A 12,500-nucleotide genomic window follows, 5' to 3' on the forward strand; every position below is an offset into this window, starting at 1 on the left:
TCTTCTTTACCTCCAAAACCATCCTACAGACCACCATCCGATGCTGTCTAGCTTTAGTAACATATATTTCTAATATAGTGAAAATAAAAAAGACAAGGGCAAAACAGAAAGACTTCACCAATGGAACAAATATGAAACCCTCAGACATTACTATGTACTTATGATTTGTAAGAGCGCATGTGAGAAAGAAAGACATGCTGATCCAATATCAGACTGCAGGAAAACACCTAGGCATCCTAGTTTAATATAAATACTGTGTAGATTTCACAAAGGAAATGACACTGACATGAATAGTTGTGATATAGTAGAACTCTGACAGACATCACTAATGGAGCACAGATACATAGATATTTTTTTTACGTTCCTTTTATGCCATTTTGGTATTGGTTGCAGTGTGTATAGGAAAATTAAACTGTGTAACCAACCCACACATGCACACACACACACACACACACACACACACACACATACAAAAATTTTCCAGATGTTTTCGCACAATTAGATGCTCAGGTTGGGCCTTGCAGTTCGATCCAAAGTCACTTTGTGTCCTCTGAATCAAGCTGTAAAAAAAGAGCCACAAATCACAAAATGTGTTTTTTTGTGTGTGTGTGTGTGTGTGTGTGTGTGTGTGTGTGTGTGTGTGTGTGTGTGAGAGAGAGAGGCACATTCCTGAAAGCAAATCACTGTAAGTGATCAAGAAAGGGAGCTAAGGAGAACTCTCTCTCTCTCTCTCTCTCTCTCTCTCTCTCTCTCTCTCTCTCTCTCTCTCTCTCTCTCTCTCTCTCTCTCTCTTTTACACACACACACACACACACACACACACACACACACACACACACACACACACACATCACCCTAATGTGTCAAGTACACTTACTTATGAAAATTACTGTCTGTGCAGCCCTAAATAAAACCCTAAATAAAAGTGTGTGTGTGTGTGTGTGTGTGTGTGTGTGTGTGTGTGTGTGTGTGTGTGTGTGTGTGTGTGTGTGTGTGTGTGTGTGTGTGTGTGATTGTGTGTTTTCACAGATATCCGAGATCGGCGGAAGAAGCCGGTTATGTTGTTCATCCACGGTGGCTCGTATATGGAGGGAGCAGGCAGCATGTTTGACGCGAGTGTCCTTGCTGCCTACGGCAACGTCATCGTTGTCACCATGAACTACAGGCTGGGGGTTCTAGGTAAGTGTGACATCACCAGAAACGACCTCATCACCTGAAGAAAATACTACTAGTACACCAACAGATAAACTGGGAGAGAGAGATGGCATTGGAGACATGGGCTCAAAATAAACTATAGGGCATTTTATGCTCTGCAGTAAAGCTAAAAATTAAATAAAGGAGATGATCATGATGTGGAATGACCAAACACACACACACACACACACACACACACACACACACACACACACTTTGCTGTTTTCTCATGATTTTAACATACCGAGTTATTTTTTCAGTGGTGGACGAAGTACACAAATAATGTATTTGAGTTAAAGTAGAGATACACACGGTAAAATATTACTCAAATAAAAACAAAAGTGCTATTTTAAACTTTCATTTGAGTAAAAGTAATGTTACTCTGAGCACACTGATCTATTAATAGAATGATATTAATGAGTCAAACACTGATTGATATTTATTAAAATTATCATGAGCCCAAAACCTTCTGTTTGAGTCAGGAGTTTCTTCCATCATGTATTACTCTCAAAATGTTCTGCTTGCTGTTGAACTGACACTGAAATGTATGTAAGTTATAAGTAGATACCACAAAGAATCAGTCAAAACAAGTTCAAAACAGAGCGCATGCTCTACCCTGATTAATGGCTTGCTGCATGCTTGACCAGTTAAGTTTTGATCCATTCATAAATAAAATGGAAAAATTTGAATATAAAGTAAGATATTTGATTTTGAAGTGTAGTGAAGTTATGATGATGATCATGAGAAAATCAAGTCATGATCATAAGAAAATAAGAAAGAAAAAAAATATTATAATGCATGGCCTCTTAGGACTTCCATTTGACAAAGTCATAAACAATGCTACATTTTACTGGTTTCCAGGAGGGCAGAAAGGGGTAGGGGGTGTGGTTTTGGGTTGGTTGATAGTAATTGGGGAGTGGGCACAGGGCAGACTCTGTCCATCACCTCTGCTGTGGTTACCTCAGGGTACATTTGAAGAGGACATAGGTTTTTCCAAAACCAAGGAATCTGATTTGGTGTGGGTGAAGGAAAGAGGTAGCTCAGTGGTTAAGATGTTGGTGTTCTGATCAACAGTCCTGAGTTCGAATCCCACCACCACTAAGCTGCCTTGAGCAAGGCCCTTAACCCTCAACCTTTATAAATTAAATAATTGTACGTCGCTCTGGATAAGGGCCTTTGCCAAATTCCATAAATGTAAATTTGGTGGGTGGGACTATTCTTTATTCTTTATGAGGCCAAAGGTGTATAGATATTCCTTGCCTGTTTTTTAATGCATTCTGTTGCTAGTGTTCTGTTTTCCCTCCCGCTATCGCTCCATCACTCCATCCATAGTGCGCCAAAGACTTGTTGGTATGTGAGCACAGCCATCTGTTCCAATTAATTTACTCATTAACTAATTAATGAACGAGAGACGAGGGGGAGGGGGGCTCCCTTCGCCGATTCAATGTCTATCCCAGTGTGTAATTCTCTCTATTTCTGTCTTTCTATTCCATGTTGTTCCTTTATACTTTCCTTCTTTTTCTTAATAACACTCAGTTGTGCCTTTTTCCCGCCCACCATTTCCCCCACACTTCTTTGATGTTTGGGTTCAAGTTAAGATGTGAGCCAATTACATTTACAAAAACTCAACAATGCACATTTTGTATTACAGTTTGTTGATACAGTACTCCATTATTTTAATTCTCACTCATCATCCTCCTATCAATTCACTTTTCTTTCATCTGTCTTTTACTCCTCATCTCATTCTTGATCCCTTTATCAGATGCGCTCTATTTGCAGAAACAGATTACCCTAATTAGCTGCTTAATTCCACACGAGACCTTTCTTCTGCTTTATTTTTTTTCCTCTGGATGCTTCCGGCAAGCTTCACATCCCCAAATTAGGATTGCGTGTTCAATCTTAGGCGTTTGTGTTCTTTGCTTGTGATGTCGCCTGGAGATGTGTGATTATGCAATGTCGGGTAAAGTAAGTTTGAGGTGTTTGAACATTGGGCCTTAAATTCATCTCCGAGCCAGTATATAAAGGATGGATACTCCCGAATATTCCTGTTTTGCTCATATTGTGCACTAGGTAGCCACTGTGGCAGAAATTGGAGTCTGGCTTTATCCCATATGGATCTGTATTGACCTGATGTACAGTAAATCTGAGGTGTTTTAACGCTAGGCCTTGCATTAATCTCAGAACCAATATAGGATGGAGACTCCCAAATGAACCTGTATTGCTTATAAAGTGGCCTTAAGAAACCACTGTGACAGAATAATGCAACATTGGTGTCTGGTTTATCTCATATGGATCTGTATTGGTCTTATAAATTGCACTGTATGTTGAAAATGCCATTGACTAGGGCAGATCCCAACCTTTCTACTATTAAAGGAGAAAAATCAAAAACCAAAAATCAAACTTTACTGGGGCCAAATAAATGTTGCATTTTGCTAAACTAAAGTTGTCATTGTTTCTCATATTTATGATTCTGTATTTAAAAATACATTAAAAAGAAAACTCTGTAATCTGATAATCTAATGCAGTTTTATTAAAAAATCTTAGTTTAGTGAAACTTATAGTACAAAAACAATGCAATATATTGTACAATAGAGCATAATGCTTTATGCAGCTATTCAGTGACCTCTTATAAGAGACATGATATCCTTATTTTTCAAGCATTTTTCCAAAAGAAATTTTTTTGGTTATTTTTCTCATATAGCATGGTCTGCGAAATCAAATCAGCTTGGACATCACTGGTCTAGAGAGTAGGGGGCTGAATGCCAAATAGATGTGTATTAGTTATGTAGTGAGCAAGAGTAGGAGTCACTATAAGTCACTACGAAGCATGCATTCGAACAACATCTATATTGAACATATAGTGCACTTTGTAGAATGTAAAACGACTTTCAAATGCATTTGATACCTGAATGCCAAATTATACACAGCCTGCATCCCACATGAATCGGTATTGGTCATATAGTGCCCTATGTAGGCTGTTAAAGCCATTGTCTTGGGAATAGATTGCTCACTAAAAATGGAGAGTCAGGCGTCATCCCAATCGGATCCCACATTGGTCATATATTGCACCAGGCAGGCTGTAAAATCCACTGTGTAGGCTTTACTTAACTGAATGCCAAATGAGAATCAGGCAGCCATCCAAATGGATCTAGTAAGACTCTGGCTGCATTCCAAACTAATTTGTATTGGCTATATAGCACACTAGGTAGGCTGTTGAAGCCATTTTATAGGGATTAGGTTGCTAAATGTTGAACCAGAGTCAGACTTCTTCCCAAATGTATCTGTATTGCTCATATAAAGTGCACTAAGTAGGGCGTGCACACTATTTTATGGGGACTAGGTTGCTAAATTTCAAGTGAGACACAGTGCTGCTTTCCAAACGGATCCATATTGTTCATATATATCATAATGTAGAGTGTAGAAACCATTTTATTGGGAGTAAGTACCTGAATGCCGAATGAGATATAGACCTGCATCACACCTAGATCTGCATTAGCTATATAGTCCACTAGATAGTCTATAGTTTTAGTCACACAGGGCACTGTGTACTGTAGGCCAAATTAGCTAAATGTCAAAAAGTCCTATATATTGCGACCTATAAAGACCTAAATATCCGTATAGTGAAGTATATATCCATATAGTGAACTTTGTGCGTTATAGAAGCAGTTGTAGAAAAAATCTGTAGCATAATTGAGGTATTATTTTACATTATGCATTGTAGTAATCAAGGTAGATATGCATGTGAATTCCAAACAAGTCAGTTTGTGTCCCAAATGGTTTGCACGGTGCAGAAGCTATTCTTTTTTATGTTCTTATATACTGCACTTTTGAAGATATCCCAAATGATGCTTGTGCTCTCACAGAAAGATTTGGAAATAAAATCACTGGCGTATGTTTAGATCTACAGTAACTCAGTCACAATGAGTTCTCTGCATGATATCAGCCTCGTTATGGCTGTTTGTCGTACAAAATCTGCACCAGATGTTTTAGTGACTTCATTATTTATAGTGTTGTTATAGAATAATGCTAAGGGAATTACTAGCATACTATTACTACATTTTTCTATTTTTCATTTTCCCTCCATGTCTTTTTCTCTTGATTCTCAACTTATTGGGAACAAAGGATGTAGGTTCACAGTGTCCAAATGATTAGTTAGTGAATATTTATAAGTTTGGCTTCAGAATGCGGTGATCAGCGCTAAAGTTAGCAAGCGCTCCAACTCTGCAGGAGGTGTAGATACAGAGAAAAGAACAGAAACTGCTAATTAACCAATGGATAGATGGATTGTTTGATAGATTGATGATTTGATAGTTTAAATAGACAGTCCCCTATGAATAGGACTTGTATATATAAATGGACAGAAAGAAAGATGGATGAATTTAATTAATTAATCCCAAGGTATTATAAAAAAAAAAAATAGACAGGTGAGTGTATAAGTTAATAGTTTGTTAAATGATATTGGTTGGTTGAATAGATTGTTGACTGGATGGATGGATGAATGGCTGGATGGATGGATGGATGGATGGATGGATGGATGGATGGATGGATGGATGGATGGATGGATGGATTGTGATGGACAGATCAGCTCAACTACTGTAAGATACAAACACACACACACACACACACACACACACACACACACACACACACACACACACACACACACACACAGCATCACATTAACCTTCCATGGTGCTGTTTTGTTGCTGTTGCCTGGCAACCAACCACAGTCAGACATGTCCTCCAAAAGCAGACATGTCCAAAACACATATTTGTTTGTTTTGTAATAAAGATTAAGAACAAATTGTACAGAATATTTACCCCTCTGACCACATCATGCTCTGCCCCATAATGCCCTGCCCAAAAGTTGCAAATGTACACACATCCTTCACTTAAGTAGAAGTACAGATGCTCATGTTTTAAAATACTCTGGTCAAATTTGAAGTACTGATAATCCTTTTTTACTTAAGTTAAAGTGAGGAAAGTTTGGGCTCTGACATGTATTTCAGTAAAAAGTAGCCATTACTACTACCTGTTTTAGTGTCACGCTAGTAACTGGTGTCACATCATATTAATATTAGGGCTGTCAATCGATTAAAATATTTAATCACAATTAATTGCATGATTGCCATAAGTTAACTCACGATTTAATGCAACTTAATCGCACATTTTTATCTGTTCTTAATGTACCTTAAATTAATATTTTCCTTTTTTTTATACTCTAGTCATCATGGCCATGGACAAATATTGATGCTTTATGCAAATGTATGTCTATTATTAGTAAAAATAAAACTCAATATAGAGCATGTAAACAAAATATTCTTGTAAATGTTTTAAAGTAATTATAGTGTTTTAAATTACGTAAATTACATAAATAACTTTCATACGGATTACATATTCAGATAATAATTGTATTTTATGTGAATGGGATTATTTAGAAATAGACATTTCAAGCTTTCTATTCCCATATTTTTTATGTCTTTGGGGCAAATATTCACTGAGATTCGGGGTGTTTTATTTGTGTGTCTGTGAAGAGAGATGACGGTAAAGAGCGCCCCCGGTCTGTTTTCTTTTTTTTAAAACAGCACAGTGTTTCATTGTTATTGTGAGTTCATACAAATAAAATTAGACTCTTTATAGATTCGAATGATGTATTGCTTTTATCTGTACGATCAAAAAAGATGGTTTTTGTGTTATGAGGAAAAAATGCCACCCCAGAGGTTTAATTGTGGATGTGTGCACCATGGCAGATTTTGGTGCTGATTTGAGACTTAGCACATTGGTAAAATATTCAGTAAAACATGTTTATGATGAAAACAATTATTTTGGTTTTGGTGGTTTATTTATTTTTTATATCTGAGTAAAGAAAGAACGTCGTGACTGAACATGTGTTGCTCTGAAGGTTTTAATTTTGGCTCTTATATTTACTTAGTTATATTTTTAATAAAAAATGGTTAACCAGAAATTCGCACCTGCATTAATCATGCGTTAAAAAAGATTTGTGCCATTAAAATGAATTTGCATTTTGACAGCCTTAATTAATATATTAATACAAAAACTAATTTCAAATGTCGTTATCTAATGAATGTATCCAGGCTAAACATCCACCATATAGAACACAAGCAGAGTAAAGATGATGATGATCATGTTTACATCACTGACACCCTCTGTCTCATATATGTAAACCCCATACTTCTTGTTGTACTTATTGTTAGCTTCATAAACTAGCCTACGTCTGTGGTGTGTGAGAGCCAGGAAAGATACACCAGTGGAAGATTGAGAAGTGTCAACAGTGAGAAGAAAAAATATTGACATTTCACCAAATAGATTAAAACTAAAGTAACTGTTTTAAAAATGTAAGAAGTAGAAAGTAAAGATATTTGAGTACAAATGTAATGAGTAAAAGTAAAAGGTTGTCTAAAAAATAAACAGTGATGTAAAGTACTGATACCAGAAAAGTATCTAAGTACAATAACGAAGTATTTGTACTTCATTACTTCCCACTTCTGGCCCTGCCCCACCCTGCTCAGATTGAAACAGATGAAAATAGTAAACAGGTTTACACAGTGTTTTTATTTAGAGTTAGAAACACAGATAGAGATTATGTACATACACACATACAATATAGATAAACAGAATTCCCCAAAATGTGGACTACAGAGCATTTTTAATGTTCTCTGGAACTGACTGAGATGCAATGGATCCCCCTGATTAAGAAGAGGGCCTTAAAAGGCAGCCATATATTATTATATTATTCTATATTATAATATAACCTGTATACAACTAATGAATTGACTCCAATCTCTGAATTTTGTTGTAGGACAGCTAGCTCACAATAAAATGTTCCTTGGGATTAGAGTTATCTCATGTGTTATTGTGCATCTTTCCTAATGTTTTAATAATGATAAAAATGTAAATTGGTATTTTAAACAGATTCTTAATTGTAATAAATCAACCATTGACCTTTACAAGCTGCTGTTTTTAATTTCATTATTTAACCAATTAAAAGTATGTATTTTAATCTTAACACTTCAAAAACTAGGCAAATTTACATGAATATTGTTTGTATCAGTTTAGATTTAGTTTAAAATTTAGACTGTTTTTTGTCTATCGACATTATATGGACAAAAGTTTGTGGACACCTGACCATAGGATTCATAAATGCTTTTTGATAATACCATTACACATTTAGTCTTCATTTGATGTTATAATAACCTCCACTCTTCTTGGAAGATATTTCACTAGATTTTGGAGTGTGCCTGTAGAGATTTGTGTTCATTCATACAGGTTTGGGTGAAAGGAAGAATTTAATGCTACTTACGCAAAGACATCTTATACAAGGAATTCTTTGTGATAACAGTTTGGGAAAGAGCCACACATAAATGGAAAAAACTCAATACTTTTGTTAATATAGTGTACCACTGCTAGTTTCAAAACAATATTAAGTAATTACCCAGTGGAAAAATAAGAGGTTGAAGATGAAAAAATTCTGCATACCAAAATCAAGTCTGGGTGAAGTGGGAAACAACAATGGGCCTAAAGCAGAACCCTGAGGGCCATCATATTTCATTTTTTATAACATTGTATACTTGCAGAGTGTGTATTGTGTGTATGGTGCTTTTGTGCAAAAGGATTATAGTACTCACATTTTCTGTCTTGTCCCTTTTCAATAAATGAAAAAACTCTCTCTCTCTCTCTCTCTCTCTCTCTCTCTCTCTCTCTCTCTCTCTCTCTCTCTCTCTCTCTCTCTCTCTCTCTCTCTCTGTCGTTCTCCATCTCTGTGCCCTCACTCAGTCTAACAGTCTCGTAGGGTGCTTTTAAGCTTTTATGTCTATTTTTGTGTTGTTTTTTTCCCCTCGCTTTCTCCCTTCATTCGTCTTTCCTTCTCTTTTCCCTTTTCATCCTCACTAAAAAGCCTTTCTTTCCTCTCCATTTTTTTATACAATTCGAAACGTCCCTCCCCCCACCCCTTTTTATTAATTTATGTAGCGTTAAATTCGGACCATAGGCCATGACACACTCACTCTAATTTAATTCACTTTAATATTCAAAGACATTATGGTAAAATCGTAAGAGCGACAGATTTTTATTATTATTATTATTCCCAGCCTTGTATCTGTGCTCAGAGAGCCGTTTTTATTCCGTCTGTTATTGAATGCTTATGTGTTTTTTTGTATTAGCAAGATTTTATCATTCGTTTCTAACACAAGCGCAGTACAGTTCGGCATGCTCTGATTGGCTAAAAGCAGGAGGAGCAATTAAGAGCCTAACGCTCGAGTCTTTGGAGTCCAAGCCGGGTTTAGTCACTTACAGACCAAGAAAATGAACAGCTTCAGAATTTTGTTTTTTTCTGACTCCTTTGTGCCTTTTTTCTATTTGCGTTAAATTTATTACTTAATGTAGACAAGAATTTTTATGTTTTTTGTTGATTTTTTTGAGGTGGGGGGGGTAATCTTTATATGACAAACTGTTTAATACAGTATATATAATATATAATTTCATATAGTAATAATACAATATATAGACAAAAGTTTGTGGACACCTGATCACAATATTTTTTTGTGCTTTTTAAACATCTCATTCCACATTTAAGCCCCATTAGCTGTTATAAGTACTTCCACTTTTCGGGAAAGATTTTCCACTAGATTTTGGAGTGCGCTTGTGCAGATTTTTGCTCATTTAGCCACAATGGTGTTAGTAAAGTCAAGTAATAATGTAGATGAGGTGAGGAGGACTGGGGTCTGGGGGCAGTCAGCGTTCATATTCATCCCAAAGGTTTGAGGTAAGAGCTCTATAGAAGGTCACTCAATATCTTCCACTCCAGTCCATGTAAAGCATATCTTAATGAAGCTGGCTTTGTGCACAGGGGTTTTGTCATGCTGGAACAGGTTTGGGTCTTCTAGTTAAAGAGAAAGGACAATTTCATGCTAAAGATTTCATATACAACTATGTACCTTCAAGTTTGGGGGAAAACACATATGGATGGAAAACTCAGGTGTTTCAATACTTTTGTTCATAAAGTATATTTTTCTGGATTGTAATAACACAGGGTCAGGTTAAGTAGGTCAGGTTGTATTAGTCTTATGGCAAAGTCTCATAAAGCATACTTACAATGTAAATTTTAAGTCTTGAATTCTGATAAACATGTGCAGGTTTCCTGAGCACAGGCGATCAGGCGGCAAAAGGGAACTATGGCCTGCTGGATCAAATCCAGGCTCTGCGCTGGCTGAACGAGAACATCGGCCATTTTGGAGGTGACCACGAGAGGATCACCATCTTTGGCTCAGGTGCCGGAGCGTCCTGCGTCAACTTACTCATTTTGTCACATCACTCTGAAGGTGAGTCATTGTTCTTGTTGCTGCTCTTATCATCATCATCATCATCATCATCATCACCATCATCAAATAATTAATGTTTCTGATCAACGGACCTGTCGCTGTTTATGGTTCCTGATTGGTCCGAAGGTGTTGATGATTTCCTTATAACAGTGGCTCTTACAGTAGTGCGAGGTTTATATAATGCCTCTCACTCTTATACATTGTTGTTTCTATAGCAACGGCTCGTTCACGGATATGGAGAAGTTTCTTTTAAAAAAAAGGGAGTTATTTTCTAATTCTTGACATCAGCAGGAAACAAATTCCTTAATTTAATAAATGTAAAAAATTGTTGTTATTGTCACACACACACACACACACACAAACACACAAACACACACATGCGGGGGGACTCAACTGTGGAAAATAATCAACTGTGAAGCGTTGTGATGTGAGTGTGTTTGTATTCCATTCAGTCTGAGATAGACAATGATTCTGTGTCAGTGTGACTGATTTACAGCAGTGTGTGTGTGTGTGTGTGTGTGTGTGTGTGTGTGTGTGTGTGTGTGTGTGTGTGTGTGTGTGTGTGTGTGTGTGTGAGTGTGTGTGTGTGTGTGAGTGTGTGTGTGTGTGTGTGTGTGTGGAGAGCAAAAGATAGAGAGAGAGAGAATGATGCATTCAGCTGCATCTGAACTGACTTTTAATTGATTTCATAGGGACAGGAACTAAAGGGGGGGGGGGGGATACGGCACTGTGTGTGTGTGTGTGTGTGTGTGTGTGTGTGTGTGTGTGTGTGTGTGTGTGTGTGTGTGTGTGTTGAGAGAGAGAGAGAGAGAGAGAGAGAGAGAGAGAGAGAGAGAGAGAGAGAGAGAGAGAGATTAATGTATGAGATTGTAATTAATATTTAATGGCAGAATCTAAAGACTGCTCTTCACATAACAGGATAACACCACACACACTTTTATTACATCATGCTTGTGGACATTTAGCCACAAGGGCATTAGTAAAGTCAGCTACTGATGTTGGTGAGGTGAGGAGGCCTGGGGTGCAGTCAGAGCTCTATGGCAGACCACTAAAGGTCTTCCACTCTAATTCATGAATCATATCTTCATGGAGCTGGCTTTGTGCACAGGGGCATTGTCATTGACCACTTTTGATAGATACTGACCACTGCAGAAAATGAACACCCCACAAGAGCTGCAGTTTTGGAGCCATCACAATTTGGCTCTTGTCAAACTAGCAAAAAATCTTACGCTTGCCTATTTTTCCTGCTCCTAACACATCAACTTTAAGGACAAAATGTTCACTTGCTGCCTAATATATCCCACCCACTAACACGTGCCATGATGAAGAGATAATCAGTGTTATTCACTTCATGTTTTTATTTTTATATGATTCTTTTTTAGCACACAACAGTACAGAAACACACAACATCTCTAATTTATTAATAATTGAATCCTTCACATTAATTATCAGGACAATAATTATACCCACCTAACTATTCTGTACAAAAACGACGACTCTGTTTTTTAATTTTCCGTCTGAAGTCTGCGGTATCTGGGTCATCCCGTGTGATGCATATACTATAATCCATACACAGATTTACCCCAGAGGACATGTGTGTGTGTGTGTGTGTGTGTGTGTGTGTGTGTGTGTGTGTGTGTGTGTGTGTGTGTGCGTCCGTGTGGGTGTGTGTGTGCGTGTGTGTGAGTGTGTGTGTGTGTGTGTGTGTGTGTGAGACCTGCTGTACTTCATAAATGTGGGTCATCATTTGTAATACATTTATACAATAGCAATAAAATAAACACACAAACGCACACATAGACACATAGACTGTGGGAATAACTGAACCTGTTTACATTGACTCCACACCCTGAATATATACAAATATTTTACATAGAAACAACAGCCGAAGAATAAATGTAATATTTCATTTTTAAAGATAAAGTTTAACGAGAAGATTTTAGAAACCATAAGACATTTTTAGAAATC

General features: G+C 37.0%; 2 protein-coding genes across 2 annotated transcripts in view; one reads left to right on the forward strand and one right to left on the reverse strand.

Annotated features, from left to right (window-relative positions):
* Positions 1-12,500, reverse strand: part of LOC310741107 (cornifelin homolog B-like) — a gene marked incomplete at its 5' end in the record, with an annotated part of 164,197 nt that overhangs the window by 124,157 nt on the left and 27,540 nt on the right. The window lies entirely within an intron of this gene.
* nlgn2b (neuroligin 2b) overlaps positions 1-12,500 on the forward strand; it is a 63,560-nt gene that overhangs the window by 43,921 nt on the left and 7,139 nt on the right. Inside the window, exons 4-5 of the mRNA XM_083568512.1 lie at positions 1,030-1,179; positions 10,347-10,532. Coding sequence (XP_083424638.1) covers positions 1,030-1,179; positions 10,347-10,532 — 336 coding nt within the window. The remainder of the gene's footprint in view (positions 1-1,029; positions 1,180-10,346; positions 10,533-12,500) is intronic.

Source organism: Silurus aristotelis (genome assembly GCF_946808225.1).
Source record: "Silurus aristotelis genome assembly, chromosome: 18".
NCBI classification, from domain to species: Eukaryota; Metazoa; Chordata; class Actinopteri; order Siluriformes; family Siluridae; genus Silurus; species Silurus aristotelis.